Raw genomic sequence first — 17,727 nt, forward strand, 5'->3', positions numbered from 1 at the left:
GCAGCCTGGGCAACAGCCCTAGGCGCACTCTCAACCGGCGCTCGCAACAGCGGGGGAGAGGCCTGCTGCGCATCCAAAATGGCGTCCGGCGCGAAACTCCGCGAAGGAGCCGCGCGGGAAGAACGGCTCTTAACTTTAGCCGCTTCTGTGCCGTCGCCCAAATTAAGGGCGTTCATGGCATTAATGTCTCCAACCTCAAGGGCGGCCCAAGAAGAAGCCGTCCGAGCCGCGTGGCCGGCCAAAATGGCGGAGGCGAGGAGCGGGGGATGGGCGTTTATGGCGGGAAAAACCGCCACGCCGGAGGAAGGACCGGGACATTCATCGGTCACGAAACTGCCACCCAACAAGGGCGAATCAGGCTTTAAGACCCCCGCATCCCCTCTAGAAGCGCTCAAGCGACCCGGGGAGCGACCCTTTGCGCCCTCGCCCTCCGACGCCATGTGCCACGAGGAGAAGAATCGGGGAACCCCCGCCCGCTATAAAAAGGTAAAAATTACCTGCTGTCCGCTCCGAGTTGTAACGACCTGGTGTCCCAGTGAGTAGCTGCAATAGACGCTTAAATAAACGTCGAAATAAACGCCTTTAAAGACGTTTAAAATTTTTTTTTTTTTTTTTTTCAACGGAGCCAGCGGGAGGGGGGAGAAAAGGAGGGACCTGGCACCACCAGGTTTGCACTTGCTCAAAAGAGCCCTCAACCCCAGGCACTCAACAAAACCTAAAAATTAGGCTTGGAGGCCTAGCCAGAGCTGCTGCTGCTGTGTGTGACCACCACCTGCTGAGATAGAGAACATACTGAGGAGTTTCCGGCAGCACATGACCACATATAGGGAGGCAAAAGTTTGCTCTCTATCTCCACCTGCTGGTAGATGGACACAACCCACCAGTCTATGGATTGATCAGCTTGATGATATGGAAGCACTATTTCTGGGATGGGCGGGACAAATTGTTTATTCTTTTGGCCGCTGTCGGAGACAGGGTGCTGGGTTCGATGGACCCTTGCTCTGTCCCGGCATGGCGATGCTTATGTACTTATGTAATTTTTACACTTTTGTTTATGTGATCAATAAAATAAGGCTCTTGACCAAGGCATGCCTGCCAAATCACAGCCGTGTCAAGCCTTTCGACAACTGGCTTACATCATTTTTGAAACTGTAAGGGGAAACACCTTCACTAAGCTCTGTATAGACTCTAAAATGGTTAAGTTTTTTGATGTTGACACTAAGTTTAGTTTGAATTTGCCTACCATTCAACCCCTTACCAAAAAAGTGTATGCAACATATCACCTAGTTTTCTCACTGATAAAGTAGTCAAGACTTGAAAAAAAAAAGTGTATATTTCCCTTGCATAATTTTTAACAATGAAATATTTAGAATTTTACTTTTGTTCAGCTATGAATTTTAGGGTTCAGTGTGTCACATTCACGAACTTTATCTGTCAGATTTTGAAAACAACTGCCTTAGCCCACAAGAGGCTTGAACATATTTAGTCTAAACCAGACCTTAATGGCATGGGATTTATCTACTAACCCTTTCATAGTAACTTTTTTGATCTGACACATTGCAAGTGGAATCAGGCGAATCTGGATCTAGTTGGCAACCCTACACACTACTTCTTTGGTGGGGAATTCGCATTTTAATGGGATCCACTGGCGTCTAGACTATTTCTGTTCTGTATCAACCACACAAAAGGCAAAGGGAATTGTGGGACATGTAGTTCTTTATTGTGATGGTTGACCGTTTCGTCCAGGCCCAGCAGCCATACACAGAAGCACTGCCTTGTGGGAGTAGTAGTGCCGCGCAGTTATTAATCTCGGCCAAAAGACAGCGAGATTGAAACCGGAAATAGGCCTTGTGGGAATTGTAGTTGCGTCTTGTGTTTTTTTACGGAAAAAGGAAGTGGTAGAAGGATTGTAGGAATTGTAGTTCCGCTCTGTCGTTCTCCGCCACGGAGGAGCGTGGGTCCAAATTCGCCCAGCGGTACCGGTGGTGAACACCGAGCCCGGGCCATTATGCCGGGTTTCACCTGCTGCGTGCCCGGCTGTTACAGCAACTCGCACCGAGACAAGGCGCTGCACTTCTATACCTTCCCAAAGGACGCGGAGCTGCGGCGGCTGTGGCTGAAGAATGTGTCTCGGGCCGGTGTCAGTGGCTGTTTCAGCACTTTCCATCCCACCACGGGCCACCGCGTCTGTAGCTTGCATTTTCCGGGTGGCCGTAAGACCTACAGCGTGCGGGTACCTACCATTTTCCCGCTGCGCGGAGTAAACGAGAAAAAAACCCGGCGGAGTGTCGGGACTGGAAGGAAGCCGCGACTGCACCCGGGGGGTGGCTGCACGGCAGCCGTACTCGTCACTACCATACAGGGCGGCGAGGATGTCGGGGAGCAGCTGGAGGTCACGGCTGGCGAGGCCGAGGCGATGGCGGCCAGTGGAGGGGGTGAGGACACGAAGCCCATGGACCTGACAGTGCAGGTAGAAGGAGCTGGGGTGCCCGAGGGGCCCGGATCTTCCGCCGCCCACCAGCACCTGCGGGTGGTGCTGGTACGGGATGATCCTGGAGCTGCGAGTTATGGATACCCGGCTTTTTTTGACTCCGCTTCCGACCACTCCTACTCGCTCTCATCGGGTACCACCTCTGAGGAACTACTGCGCAAGCTGAACGAGCAACGCGACATCATAGCCCTGATGGAAGTTAAGATGAAAGAGATGAAAGCCAGCATTCGGCATCTGCGCGTCACCGAGGTCAAGTTGCGGGAGGAGATCCGCGAGAAGGACCGGCAACTCTCTGTAGCCGTCATCCGCAAGAAGCATGGCATGTGAGGGTAATAACAACATCCTAGAACTAGTCGTCAGAATACAGGGCATCCCCCACATCTTGTTGAAAAGGAAATTTGGGGTTTTGAAGGGAGGGGGCATTCCTGGATATACTTGTTACGCCCACAGAATTGGCAATACCCATCTATCTTGGGACTCTGAAAACTGGTCAACTTTATTTCTTTATTTTCTGTTCCTAATTATTGAAGATACTTGGCAGCACTCAAGTTCCCACTCAGAGTTGTCCCATTTTATTATTATTATTTTTTTTTTTTTATAAACTCAAGAAAACTGACCTGTTTTTATTGAGTGGAAAAACTTTAGGGGAAGGGAGAACTCTCTTCAGTTTTCATGTTTGAATTGGTTCCAGCTGTTTTGTGGGACATACAGCAGTGGTAAAGCGTGGCCTTTCAAAAGTCTCATCTTTTGAAACTAAGTTTCAAGAACCCAATTTTGGGGCTAAAGTTAAGGCTATAAAATCTGGGTTCGGATTCTTTGGGAGAAATGGGTGGGCAGAACCTGAGCGATACTTCTTCAGCTTCTCCTCAAAGAAACACCTACAGAAACATCCTGAATTCGCTAAAAAGCATGTCATTCAATATTGAGAAAGCAAGAGAGTAAAGGTGTAATTAAGAAGATGACATCTGTGGCAACTATACTCCTATAATCAAAGAAAGCATACATTTTACTGTTATGTTCAAGTGAGGCAGCTTTCTTATCCTAAAACAAGCTAGTAGTAAGAACCCTTGGTGTTTTGAAGGGATTTAACCCCACTTAATTTGGATCTGTTTCCATATGAACAGAATTAGCAGGGCTGAAGTGTATTGAAAGGGTCATTACCACCAGTCCTTTCAATACTTTATATCTTTTAGAAAGAAAATACCCAATATAATATCCTGAGATATTTTCACCTTACTAATGAAGACCTGGCCTGTTTGACAGCTGTGCTCAAGATTGAAAGGTATCTAGAACAGGCTAGTAAATAAATTCTTTTAGTTTTTTTTTTTTTTTTTAAAGCCCTGGTAATGTTAATGGCTACAAATGTAATTCTATTTTCTGTACAAATACTGATATTTTGTGTAGTTTTCACTGCTTATTTTGTTTGGCAAGGACAAATTAAAAGGTCATCTAAAAATGATCTTGAATGTAGTGAAAAGTGCAATCCATGAAATGGCTGTTACTGTATATATTTCTTTTATAAATAACAGAGCCATGAGAAATATGAATGGATCTCTATGTGAAGCCCCTTTCAATGCATAAGAATTTTACACCCTAAACACAATGTTACAGAGCACTCTGCTGTCTTTTTGTTTTTGGTTTAGTTTAATTGTATTTATTACGTTTTCAAAAAATATACAAATAAAAGAAACACAGTCCTAGCCAGGATGTCATAAAAAGTTCTATACAATGCAATATCCTTAAATATAGAATGCCATTACAGACGGTTAAAGAAGAACAAAACAGACAGGTTTACTTATCAAGGAGTTAATTCACGGTTGAAGTTTGACAACATTTGACTACTTGTTCCCACGTTTTATGAAATACTGGTAAAGAATTGGTACGTTCAGCTAGTATTTTTTCATATATAAAAGTCATACATACAGTAGCCCACCAAAAGCAAAAAGAAACCAGTTTATGAATGTTCAAATTTTTTATAATAGTAGAGATTGCTGCCGCTAATAGTGCATCAAATAATTTATATTTACACTTAACTTCTGCTTGTTTCAACCCTGCAGTATGAAAAACTATAACATGGAATGAAAGAGGGAGATTCAAATGAAAGATTGCACAAATTCTGTCCCAAACTGATAACCAGAAATCCTGAAGATCTAGGCAAGAAAAACACATATGCTCTAATGTACATAGTAGATGACGGCAGAAAAAGACTGCATGGTCCATCCAGTCTGCCCAACAAGATAAACTTATATGTGCTACTTTTTGTGTATACCCTACCTTGATTTGTACCTGTCCTCTTCAGGGCACAGACCGTATAAGTCTGCCCAGCACTATTCCCGCCTCCCAACCACCAGCCCCGCCTACCACCACCGGTTCCGGCACAGACCGTATAAGTCTGCCCAGCATTATCCCCGCCTCCCAACCACCAGTCCCGCCTCCCACCACCTGCTCTGGCACAGACCGTATAAGTCTGCTCAACATTATCCCTGCCTCCCAACCACCAGCCCCGCCTCCCATCACCGGCTCTGCCACCCAATCTCGGCTAAGCTCCTGAGGATCCATTCCTTCGGAACAGGATTCCTTTATGTTTATCCCACGCATGTTTGAATTCCGTTACCATTTTCATTTCCACCACCTCCTGCAGGAGGGCATTCCAAGCATCCACTACTCTCTTCATGAACATAGTAACATAGTAGACGACGGCAGAAAAAGACCTGCACGGTCCATCCAGTCTGCCCAACAAGATAACTCATATTTGCTGCTTTTTGTGTAAACCCTACTTTGATTTGTACCTATGCTCTTCAGGGCACAGACCGTATAAGTCTGCCCCGCACTATCCCCGCCTCCCAACCACCAGCCCCACCTCCCAACCACCGGCTCTGGCACAGGCACAGACCGTATATGTCTGCCCAGCACTATCCTCACCTCCCCAGCCCTGCCTCCCAACCCCGGCTCTGGCACAGACTGTACAAGTCTGTCCAGCACTATCCCCGCCTCCCAACCACCAGTCCCGCTTCCCACCACTGGCTCTGGCACAGACCGTATAAGTCTGCCCAGCCCTATCCCCGCCTCCCAACCTCCAGCCCAGAAATACTTCCTGACATTTTTCTTGAGTCTGCCCCCCTTTAATCTCATTTCATGTCCTCTCGTTCTACCGCCTTCCCCTCTCCGGAAAAGGTTCGTTTGCGGATTAATACCTTTCAAATATTTGACTGACTGTATCATATCACCCCTGTTTCTCCTTTTCTCCATTGTATACATGTTCAGGTCAACAAGTCTCTCCTCATACGTCTTGTAACGCAAATCCCATACCATTCTCGTAGCTTTTGTACCGCGTCCATTTTTTTAACATCCTTCGCAAGATACAGCCTCCAAAACTGAACACAATACTCCAGGTGGGGTCTCAATGCGCTTGGATGTGGTGGAGGGGGAGCATGGAGGGGCGTCTAAAGGGTCCAGCCTATTTTTAACACTGATGAGCAATGCTGATTTCCCTGCTGGGTTGGGGGCATCGGTGTTCAGTCAGTGGAAGGGTAGGGGGTGTAGATACCTGGGGCATTTAAGGCAGTTGTGGGGGGACAGATTTCCCTTCTTTTGGACAAGTCAGGCGTGTACGGGCAATCCCTAACTCACAATTTTTCGCTTGCCTTCAAGTAAGGGATTATGTGCTAAGTGTGGAGCGTAGACATAAGGTGCAGGTAGCCTTCACAATTGGATCAAGTTTTTCTGCAACTGCCCCCTAGTCTAAAAAGTTGTCACAGTGGTATCAGCTGATACAGGACTCTAAGAGGGCCCCCTATCTGGTGTCGCTGATGGAGTCTGGAGTGTGGACACAGCTGAACCCATAACAGAGAGGAGATTGGGGGAGGTGTTCGAGAATTTCTATCATGTGACCCCTAACGGAGCACTACAGGATATTCAGTATAAAATCTTGTACAGAGTGCACATCACCAAACAAAAAGGGAGGGTCATGGGTTTATGGGATAATGACATCTGCAATATGTGCAAGAGACACGTGGGCACGTTTTTACACTCCTTTATGGAATGTCCCTTGCTGCTCCTGTTGTGGTCCGATGCATTGGGTACCATTGAATGTATTTGCAGTGCTCAGTAGAATGGGGGTACACAGCTGTGCTGATGGGAAGTGTATCCTCTCTTCGAGAGCAGGGGTTGGGAGAGGCCCAGTGTAAATTCATACTGCTAGCCACCTTGTTAGTTAAAAAATGCATTTTACAGGCCTGGGTAGATCCTGAACCCCCTTCGATGGCCCACTGGCATGTTGTTATGAGGGAGATGGTCAGCTGGGTGCTCACCTCCCTTAAGTTTTCTAATTTTGTGGGGTAGAGCACTCTCTTCGCTCTCAACAGAGTGCTTAGTAGATGATGCTTGTTGATCTTATTCTGGACGGGCAGTGGGGGAAGGGGGGGACCTTATTTTATTTAATTTCACTTTTGTATAGTTAAAGTAAAAATGTATTAGAGGCGACTTCGCTTTTGTACCACTTAAGTGCACAGTTCTTTGTATGGGCCGGTCATCCTACCCTTCGTTTGTGAATTCTTTCTCAGTAACAATGTGTTGTGGGGGCCTGGTATTTTTCCCCTTATATTTCACTGTATTTGCCTCTATCACTCAATAGATATTTAAAAAAAAACAAAAAAACATTGAACTTAGGTTGCTGGGATAATGTGGGATAATGCTGGGTGTCTAAATGGCAGATGATGTTTAATGTGAGCAAGTGAAAAGTGATGCGTGTGGGAAACAGGAATCCAAATTATAGCTACGTAATGCAAGGTTCCATGTTAGGAGTCATCGACCAAGAAAGGGATCTAGGCGTTGTCATTGATATGTTGAAACCCTCTGTTCAGTGTGCTGCGGCAGCCAAGAAAACAAATAGAATGTTGGGTATTATTAGGAAATGAATGGAAAACAAAAATGAGGACGTTATAATGCCTTTGTATCTCTCAATGGTGTGACCGCACCTCGAATATTGTGTTCAATTCTGGTCACCGCATCTCAAAAAAGATGTAGAGGGACATTTTCGATTTGACGTCTAAGCTAACTTTGGACGTTTTGCAAAAAACATCCAAAATCTGAATAGGGAAGAAGGTCATTTTAAAAAAACAAAAACGTCTATCTTTTGTTTTCGAAAATACTGTTTTGAACAAGATTTTGTAATTTGGAAGATTTGATTTTTGGTCCATTTTCAAACAAAAAACATCCAAGTACAAAACGCACAAAATCAAGCCATTGGGATGTAGGAGGAACCAGCATTTTTAGTAGACTGGTCCCCCAGACATCCCAGGAAAGCAATAGGGCACCCGAGTGGGCACAGCAGTGGACTTCATAAAATGCACCCAGGTACACATTTCACCATTGCTCCCTTGTCTGCTGAGCTCCCCAAAACCCACCCAAAACTCACTACCCCAACTATACACCACTACCATAACCCTTACGGGTGAAGGGGGCACCTATATATGGGTACAGTGGGTTTCTGGTGAGCTTTGAAGGGCTCATAGTTTCCTCCGTAAGTGTAACAGGTAGTAACAGTGTAACAGGTGCACCCAACACTAGATTATTCCAGGGATCTGCATGCTTTTCTAATGGACCCGAGTATAACATCTGAGGTTGGCATAGATGCGAGTATAACATCTGAGGTTCGCATAGATGCTGGCAAGTAATGTTTTTAATCATTTTGGGGGGATGGGAGCGAGTTAGTGACCACTGGGGGAGTAAAGGGAAGTCACCCCTGATTCCCTTCAGTGGTCATCTGGTCATTTAGGGCAACTTTTTGTGCCTTATTCGTTAAAAAAAACAGGTGTAGCTCAAAACGTCTTAGTGTTAGTCTTGGGTGGTTTTCTTCTGTTCCATTATGACTGAAAAACATCTAAGTGTTTGGAAAGCCCAATTCCCACCCTTAACATGCCCCTGACAAGCCCCCTTGTGATTTGAAAACACTTCTGACGGTCTTCATAAAAAAACATCTAAGAATTGGTTTTGAAAATACCAGTTTGGACATTTTTGTGAGAAAAATGTCCAAATGCAGATTTATGCCACTTTTTGGACGTTTTAATCTTTTGAAAATTAGCCCAATAGTGGAATTAGAAAAGGTATACAGAAGGGCGATGAAAATGATAAACGGGATGGGACGACGTCCCTATGAGGAAAGGCTGAAGCGGCTAAGACTCTTCAGCTTGGAGAAAAGACGGCTGAGAGGAGATATGATAGAGGTCTATAAAATAATGAGTGGAGTGGAACGGGTAGATGTGAATCATTTGCTTACTCTTTCCAAAAATACTAGGGCTAGGGGGCATGCAATGAAGGTACAAAGTAGTAAATTTAAAACGAATCAGAGAAAAAATATTTCTTCACTCAACATGTAATTACACTCTGGAATTCGTTACCAGAGAATGTGGTAAAGGCGGTTAGCTTAGCGGGGTTTAAAAAAAGGTTTGCACGGCTTCCTAAAGGAAAAGTCCATAGACCATTATTAAAATGGACTTGGGGAAAATCCACTGCTTATTTCTAGGATAAGCAACATAAAATGTATTATACTTTTTTGGGATCTTGCCGGGTATTTGTGACCTGGATTGGTCACTGTTGGAAACAGGATGCTGGGCTTGATGGATCTTTGGTCTATCCCAGTATGGCAATACTTATGTACTTATATATATATATATATATATATATATATATATATATATATATATATGTAGAGAACTTTTTCTGCTCAGACCTATGCACAGAATTGTTAGATTACATCCTGACAGATGCTACTGCTTCTATGGTTTCTCAGACTTGGCATTCAAATTCGTATTGTATTTGCCCTAAAGGTTTTCTGCACATTTTTCTACACTGGGGTGGAACAACTAAATAGCCTGAATACCATTCATTTTAATATGCCATGAACTGGTGTCATATGCAAGGTTTTATGCAGGCTTAGCTTCTAAGCAAAATCCTTTCCACATCATGGATCCAGAAACTTGTGCACAGTGCAAGCTACCCGTCTGCGCTAGCTTTTGTATCAGCCCCCCAATGCTGTGACCTGTTTGTTCAACTCCCTGGTCTCCCTGAAGCTCAGAAGCCTTCTAGAACGTTTTCTTTTTAGTCTATTTCTAGGTTCACATGGGCAGATAAACACTTGCCTAAAGGACAGTTTAACTGCTTTTGGACCACTCATGGCTGACTAAAAGAAGTGTAATTTCTGAAATTGGAGGGGTAGGGGAAGAGCAACTGTTCTGGTTCTGCGGGAATTGTGCTCTACCAAATAATACTGCTGCTGGAAAAGAAGTTGCTTCTACCACTTTGATAGAAAGAGCAACTGTCAGCCCTGAACTGGGCCCAGCAGGTTTTCCCAGTTAGTTGCCTGAAGATCTAGGCAAGAAAAACACATAGGCTCTAATGTACCTATATCTCCATTACAAGACCAGCACAAATTTGAAGATGTAGAATCCACCTTATGTTGTTTAACTGGGGTCCATAATGCTTTATGTGAAAGTAAGAAAAGAGATTGCAGTATAGGGGCAGAAGCAATAGGTTTCATAGATTTAATCCAAAATCATTTCCATAACTTATCAGACATGGCATGATTAGTATCCCTTGTCCATATATCTTGAAGAGCCACAATTTTCAAGTGACTAGATGGTAGGAGTACAGAATAAAATTGTGAGGCTGTTCCCTTCGTTTTAGTTATAGAGTCAAATATATGAAAAATGCCAGGGTTTAATTGTGCATTATAATACTTCCTCAGCCATTTGGCAAGTGCAGACTTCAATTGTAAATACCTAAAATATTGAGTATGAGGCAGGTGAAATTTTTGCATTAGCTCTTTAAAAGAGATAATATTAGTGCCAGAACACAGATCAATTATACAATATATTCCACAGGAAATCCACTCCTTCCAAATAAAAGAAGAAGAACCAATTTTTATGTGAACATGGCTCCAAAGTGATGCCATCTGAGAAGAGGACAAGGATATTGCACAAGTAGAATCTACAAAAATAAGAGCCTTAAGAGTGTCATCAATAATGGGCCATGAGGTAACTATGGCTGAAGATGACAATAAAGGTAGAAAGTCTAATGAAAGAGGATGAGCCATATTTTGTTCCAAAAGAAGCCATGCAGGAACAGGCACACTAGAACAATTAAGCCATGCTACTACTCCTTTTAGTAAAAATGCCTGTTGATATAAAAAGAAGTCTGGCAATTTCAAACCTCCTAAATGGCGTGGCATACGTTATTTTGATAATGAAATTCAAGCAGGCTTATTTTTCCATAGAAAAGAAGAAATAATATTATCTAAAACCTTAAAAAAATGACTTAGGAAATTGGAACGGAAGCATACTGATTATATACAGAATACGTGGAGCAATGACCATTTTTATAGTCCCAATTCTCCCCCACCAACTAAGATGCAAGGGAGACCATATAGTACAGGTGTCTCTAGTATTTTTCAAAAGTAAATCCATATTGATTTTGAGTGTGTCTTCCCAAGAGACCCCCCAAAAGACTCCTAGGTATTTAATTTCAGTTGGACACCATTATAGGGAAGGCTGTCATTTGTGATTTATTACAATGTATGTTCAAGGGCATTAATTCAGTTTTTGACCAATTAACTTTATATCCAGAAAGAGAACCAAAGTGTTCCAACAAATTGTATAGAAAAGGAAGAGATGTTTCTGGATTAGAGATATACAACAGGATATCATCTGCATACTGTTACGTCTGTGACCGTGACCACCCTCAGACTTACCCTGTTTCTGGGAGTCAGTGGCTGTGCTGGCTTCTGCTTGTCTCTGTGTCTGTCTCTGTCTTAGTTTCTCTCTGGCTCTGTGTGCTGATTGCCCTACTGAACCTCACCTGTGTGGGCTATGCCTTTTCCAAGATGGCTGCCGCCGCCTCCTCTATGCCAGTATCCAAGATGGCTCCCGCTGGGCTGACTTCTCTGTGTGTCAAGCCTCTGTTTGGATGCAAGGTGATTGCTGCAGCTGTGACTCTGGTGTGGAAGGGCTTTATTAATCACTTAGAGACTACAGCCCGGGCCTTTGCATTTCATTTAGGGCCCTGGTGTATAGAGTGCTCTGTACACTGTTTCAGTGTTTGCTCTGTGTGAGTTTCTATGTTTGACTAGATAGCTTAGGCACCGTGTGGCTTGTTAGCCTGTGTATAGCTTTGCTAGTGCTCTGTGTTTGTTTAGACTAGCCAGCTAAGGCACCGTGTGGCTTGTTAGCCTGTGTATAGCTTTGCTAGTTCTCTGTGTTTGTTCCTAGGGTTAGACTAGCCAGCTTAGGCACCGTTTGGCTTGTTAGCCTGTGTATAGCTTTGCTAGTTCTCTGTGTTTGTTCCTAGTGTTAGACTAGCCAGCTTAGGCACCGTGGGGCTTGTTAGCCTGTGTATAGCTTTGCTAGTGCTCTGTGTTTGTTTAGACTAGCCAGCTTAGGCACCGTGTGGCTTGTTAGCCTGTGTATAGCTTTGCTAGTGCTCTGTGTTTGTTTCCAGTGCATGACTTGTTAGCTTGGGCACAGCTTTGTTGTTAGCTGGTGTATAGCTTTCAAGTCTCCTGAGTGTGCTCTGTGTATGTTTCTTGTGTATGACTGGTTTGCCTGGGTATAGCGTTTCTATTAGCCTAGGTACAGTTTACTAGTCATTGTGTTTAAACCTGCTGACTGCCAGAACCCGGACAGTCCCTGCCTGTCGGCCTTGCCTGCGCCTAGGTGCCAGGGGGCACTCCTGGATCTTCATTCCTGCTGTTCCTGCTTGCAAGTTCCAGTTCCGGGTTTTCCTGTAAGTCCTACCGGCTGCCAGAACCTGAGGGCTCAACCCTCGGGGAAAGGTGGTCAAGCGTAGGTGAAGCCTAGGTCCAGTGTGTTCCAGTCCAGCGGGTTTCACTCCTGTATGTTCCAGTCCTGTGGGACCCTCCAGTGTTTTCCAGTCCAGCGGGCTCCACTCCAGTGCGCACCCGTCCGGTGCGTTCGAGTTCCGTGTAGTCCGGTGTAGAACTCCAGTCCGGGGTTCCGGTCCAGTTTTGTCTCATCTCTACCTTGGAGGTGATCTTGCCTGCCACTGCCGCTCCACGGTAGTGGCCCATGGGCTCACGAACCCAGTGCTCCCGGGGAAGAAGCCTGACAGTATGCCAAGGTCCTCGAGCACGCGACACATACGCAGAAAGTTTAATTGAAGTATTACCAACAGGAACACCCTGGATTTCTGGCTGACTTTTAATAGCTATGAGAAGAGGTTCTAATGCCAGGAGGAATAGTAAAGGTGATAAGGGGCATCCTTGCCTAGTGCCTCTGTAGAGAGGAAACGAGTCTGAAAGTGAAGAATTTATCAAATGTTTAGCAGTCGGTGATGAATACAAAGCAGATACAATATCAATAAAATGGTTACCAAAGTTAAACCATTTCAAAACTTGGAGTAAAAATGTCCATTCAACATAATCAAACGCCTTTTCAGCGTCTAAAGAAATTACACAAGTTGGAATGTCAAGTTGTTTAGACAGGTGTAATATATGACTAAAAACTCTAGAACTGTCTGATCCATATGTATTAGGCACAAAACCATTTTGTTCAGGAGCAATTAAATGACCAATTACTGATGTTAACCTATTAGCCAATACTTTTGCAAATATTTTACAGTCATAATTTAACAAAGATATAGGACGGTAATTACCAGCCAAAAGAGGATCCCTTCCTGGTATTTCTAAGAGAATAATTACAGCTTCTGACATAGAGGGAGAACACTCTTTGTTATTAATACAATGATTATATAAATGTAATAACCTAGGCATTAATATAGAAGCAAAATTTTGATAATATTCTATAGTAAACCATCATTACCAGGGGATTTTCTGAGTTTCAATGAAGAAATTGCTTTTTTGAGTTCCTGTATGGAGATATCAGCATCCAGATTGGAGAGAGATTGCGTATCAAGTTTTGGACCTTGTAAAGAGTGTAATAAAGAGCTCATTTGTTCAGAAGAGACTTTATGCTGAGAAGATTATATCTTCTATATAAATAATTCTCACCTCCAATTCTGAAGCTCACTGTGTGGCAGGGAAACACTGAAGCCCTGTACTGTTGTAGCCTGTCAGCACCACTCACTCTCACTCATACACCCACCCTCAGCCACGCCCCATCCGGACATAATTCGCAACCCCAACGTTCTAATGAAGCCCCAAGCTCCACCCACTTCCATGAAGGGTTCGTAACTTTGTGGTGGTGAAGCCTCTCCACTGACCATGTCTCTCTGTCACACCCTCGCGTCGAACGTGATGACGTCGAGGGCGGAACAATTACGGTGAATGTAAGGAACTCAATGGAAAGGCAGGAGTAGGGAAACATGCTCCCCTACCAACGAGTTACACACTCCCCCCTCCCTCCAATTGCAGCACACCCCCTCCGCGTTACTGCCCCCTGGACCCCCCTGCCGCGACCCTCTGGACACCACCCTTTCCACAGAAACTTCAACAGATGCTCATTCAACAAGGAACGCCCCGCAGCCAAGAAGAGAAGTTCGCCACTGTCAGCAGAGGTACGCACAGGCTTCGGGGGAGGTTTTCCGAATGAAAGGGTGGTGTCCATAGGGTCGTGCCACGGGAGGGGGCCAGGCAGTAACACCAAGGGGGGAGGTTCAACTTGATGGGAGGGGCGTGAAGGGGGCCTTGAACTGGGAGGGAGGGGGTCTGCAACTTGGGAGGGAGGGTATGGAACTCGGCAGGGAGGGAGGATGGGTGGGAATTTCCCTTGCTAGCGCCCGTTTCATTGCGTTTCAAAACGGGCCTTTTTACTAGTGTCCTTATAAAAATCCAAAAAATGGTTTAAAATGTCTTTTTGCTTAGTCAATACAGTACTACTACTTAACATTTACTTTTTAATAGCATGGATCATAGTTTTCTTCTTTGCTCCTTTCAGATAGTTGGCCAAGATTGTACCAATTCTATTCATTCCAGCAAAGTAAACAGCAGATTGAGTAGAGAGTTGAATGCCTGCCTTTAAGCTTAGTATTTTATTAAAGTTAAATTTTAGTTTCTGAAGTTTAATAAGATCCTCCGCCAGACCAGATAACATATACTGATGTTCAGACAAAGATATTTCTTTTTCAAGTTGGAGTATCTCATTCTTGCGTTGCTTGTGAATAAATGCGGAATGAGCAATAATGACTCCCCGGATATATGCCTTATATGAGTCCCATATTGTTAAGGGAGAAACATCTGTGGTGTTAATTCAAGTCAAAGAACGTTGCCGTATGATCTGTGATTTTCTGAAGAAAGGCTTCTTCCTGCAATAGAGATGAATTAAAGTGCCACATTGTGGATTTCTGCATCACAGAATTAATATTCAGAGTACACGTAATAGCAGCATGATCAGAAATATGTATTGGTTCAATAGATGAGGTAGATAAAGTGTCAAAAAGTGATTTACTACTACTACTACTTATCATTTCTATAGCGCTACTAGACGTACGCAGCGCTGTACACTTGAACATGAAGAGACAGTTCCTGCTCGACAGAGCTTACAATCTAATTATGTCAGACAAACAGGACAAACAAGAGATAAGGGAATATTAAAGTCAGGATGATAAAATAAGGGTTCTGAACAAGTGAACAAGAGTTAGCAGTTAAAAGCCGTATCAAAAAGGTGGGCTTTTAGCTTAGATTTGAAGACGGCCAGAGATGGAGCTTGACGGACCGGCTCAGGAAGTCTATTCCAGGCATATGGTGCAGCCAGATAAAAGGAACGGAGTCTGGAGCTAGCAGTGGAGGAGAAGGGTGCAGATAAGAGAGATTTACCCAGTGAACGGAGTTCCAGGGGAGGGATGTAGGGAGAGATGAGAGTGGAGAGGTACTGAGGAGCTGCAGATTGAATGCACTTATAAGTCAATAAGAGGAGTTTGAACTATATGCGGAAATGGATAGGAAGCCAGTGAAGTGACTAGTGCTAATATGAGCATAATGACACTGGCGGAATATTAGTCGTGCAGCAGAATTTTGAACAGATTGAAGAGGAAAGAGATGGCTAAGTGGGAGACCTGTGAGAAGCAAGTTGCAATAGTCTAAGCGAGAGCTGATAAGAGTGTGGATGAGGGTTCTGGTAGTGTGCTCGGAAAGGAAAGGGAGAATTTTGCTGATATTATAGAGAAAGAAACAACAGGTTTTAGCAGTCTGTTGAATATGTGCAGAGAAGGAGAGGGAGGAGTTGAAGATGACCCCAAGGTTACGAGCTGATGAGACAGGAAGGATGGGAGTGTTATCCACAGAAATAGAGAATGGGGGAGGAGGAGAGGTTGGTTTAGGGGGAAAGATAAGAAGCTCAGTCTTGGTCATGTCTAGTTTCAGATGGCGCTGAGACATCCAGGCAGCAATGTCAGACAGGCAGGCTGATACTTTGGCCTAGATTTCAGCTGAGATTTCTGGTGTGGAGAGGTAGATCTGGGAGTCATCACCGTAAAGATGATACTGAAAACCATGGGATGAGATCAGAGTACCAAGGGAAGAAGTATAGATGGAGAAAAGAAGAGGTCCCAGGACAGATCCCTGAGGTACACCAACTGACAGTGGGATAGAAGTAGAAGAGGATCCACTAGAGTATACACTAAAAGTACGCTGGGAGAGATAAGAAGAAAACCAGGAAAGAACAGAGCCCTGAAATCCAAGTGAGGACAGCGTATCAAGGAGTAGAAATCAATAGTCAAACCTTGAGTAAGATTTATGAGGATTGGAGAAAAACATATAATCCAATGTGTCTGGATGAAGCAATCTCCAAGCGTCAATCAGGCCATATTGGGCTATTAGATCATGAAGAGCTTTGTAAGAATTGGTAACTTTATATTTAACTGTTGATTTTCTATCAAGAACATAGTCTATAGGAATATTCATATCTCCTCCTATAATGATGTGATCAACAGTAAGAAGTGAAATCTGGTGAGATAAGTCCTTGAAAAATTGTGGGTAATCAAGATTAGGACCATACACATTAATAAATGCATAAGTAACATTTTGAATATTCAACACCGGCACAGAAGAGAGGGTTTTGCAGCATACAAGCATACAATACACACACACAAAAAAAAGCAACACTGGGCCTTCAAGCGAGAGATAACAGCCGTCCTTATAAAGGACGGCTGTTATCTCTCTCTTGAAGGCCCAGTGTTGCTTTTTTCTTGTGTGAATATTGAACACCAAATTAACCCACCTGCCTTCTGAGTCTGTGTGATAGTAAGAGAAAATTGCAAGTCTCTAGCCAATAAAATAGCAACACCATTCTTCCTTTTAAGACTAGGAGAGAAGACTTCAGGTGAAAGCATGGAGCAGTGAGGATGTGAAGACGGACTGCTCCGGGGCGCCTGAAGGAATCTGCACTCATACCACCCCAAACCCGTTCAACCCACACACCGGAGCAAGCGGGGAAGTTCCGCAATAACGACAGCCGGCAGAAATCGAGGCGGAGTGGATGGCAGCAAAAATAACTCGCCAAGACGCAAAAGGAAAAACCCACGCCGCGGCATCACCATACCAAGCTCATTGTGGGCAGCGGAAATCACCGAAGAGGTGAAGGCGGCGGTCGAGCAAGCGGTGGGAGTCAAATTGCAGCTTATTCTGGAGAAACTGGAGGGGCTGACAGAGCGGCACACACAGTTGTTCACCGAGCTACAAGCGGTGCAACAGCGTGTGGGGCAGGCAGAGGACGACATAGCAAAGGTCTCGGAAGAGCAGCCACGACTCAAGGCACGCCTCGCGGAGGTGGAGGCGAAGCTTGATTACCTTGAGAACTGCTCAAGGAGGAACAATTTGAGGCTAGTGGGGCTACCAGAAATTCTACCTGAGAGGTCCTTGTGCACATTTTTGGAGAAATGGCTGCCGGAAACCCTTAGCAACATGGAGCTGGGGTCGCAGCTGAAAGTTGAAAGAGCACACAGATTGGGCCAGAGAAGGGAGGATGCAGGCCGCCCCAGATTGGTAATATTTAAGATACTAAACTATGCACACAAATGCTTATCCTTCAGGAATTGCGTAATGGAAAGCACCTAGACTATAAGGGGAAAAAGATTCTCTGCTTCCAGGATTATTCCACAGCAGTGTCGGCAGCGCGCAAAGGTTTTCCCCATTGTGTACCAAGCTATTCGGGCTCAAGTATAGATTCAGCCTCCTTTATCCGGCTAAACTTAAATTGATGGAAAATGGATGGCGCCGAGAGCGGACGTGTAGTGAGATCGCTCCAGCCAGTCCTGCTAGTTTTTGTTTT

At 44.5% G+C, this 17,727-nt stretch overlaps 1 protein-coding gene across 1 annotated transcript; it reads left to right on the forward strand.

Moving 5' to 3' along the window:
- Positions 1–1,903: 1,903 nt before the first annotated feature.
- Positions 1,904–4,038, forward strand: THAP11 (THAP domain containing 11). The gene has a single exon (XM_030204929.1). The coding sequence runs from the start codon at positions 2,009–2,011 to the stop codon at positions 2,816–2,818; it is 810 nt and encodes a 269-aa protein (XP_030060789.1). The 5' UTR covers positions 1,904–2,008; the 3' UTR covers positions 2,819–4,038.
- The last annotated feature ends 13,689 nt before the right edge of the window (positions 4,039–17,727 follow it).

Source organism: Microcaecilia unicolor, chromosome 5 (genome assembly GCF_901765095.1).
Source record: "Microcaecilia unicolor chromosome 5, aMicUni1.1, whole genome shotgun sequence".
Taxonomy (NCBI): domain Eukaryota; kingdom Metazoa; phylum Chordata; class Amphibia; order Gymnophiona; family Siphonopidae; genus Microcaecilia; species Microcaecilia unicolor.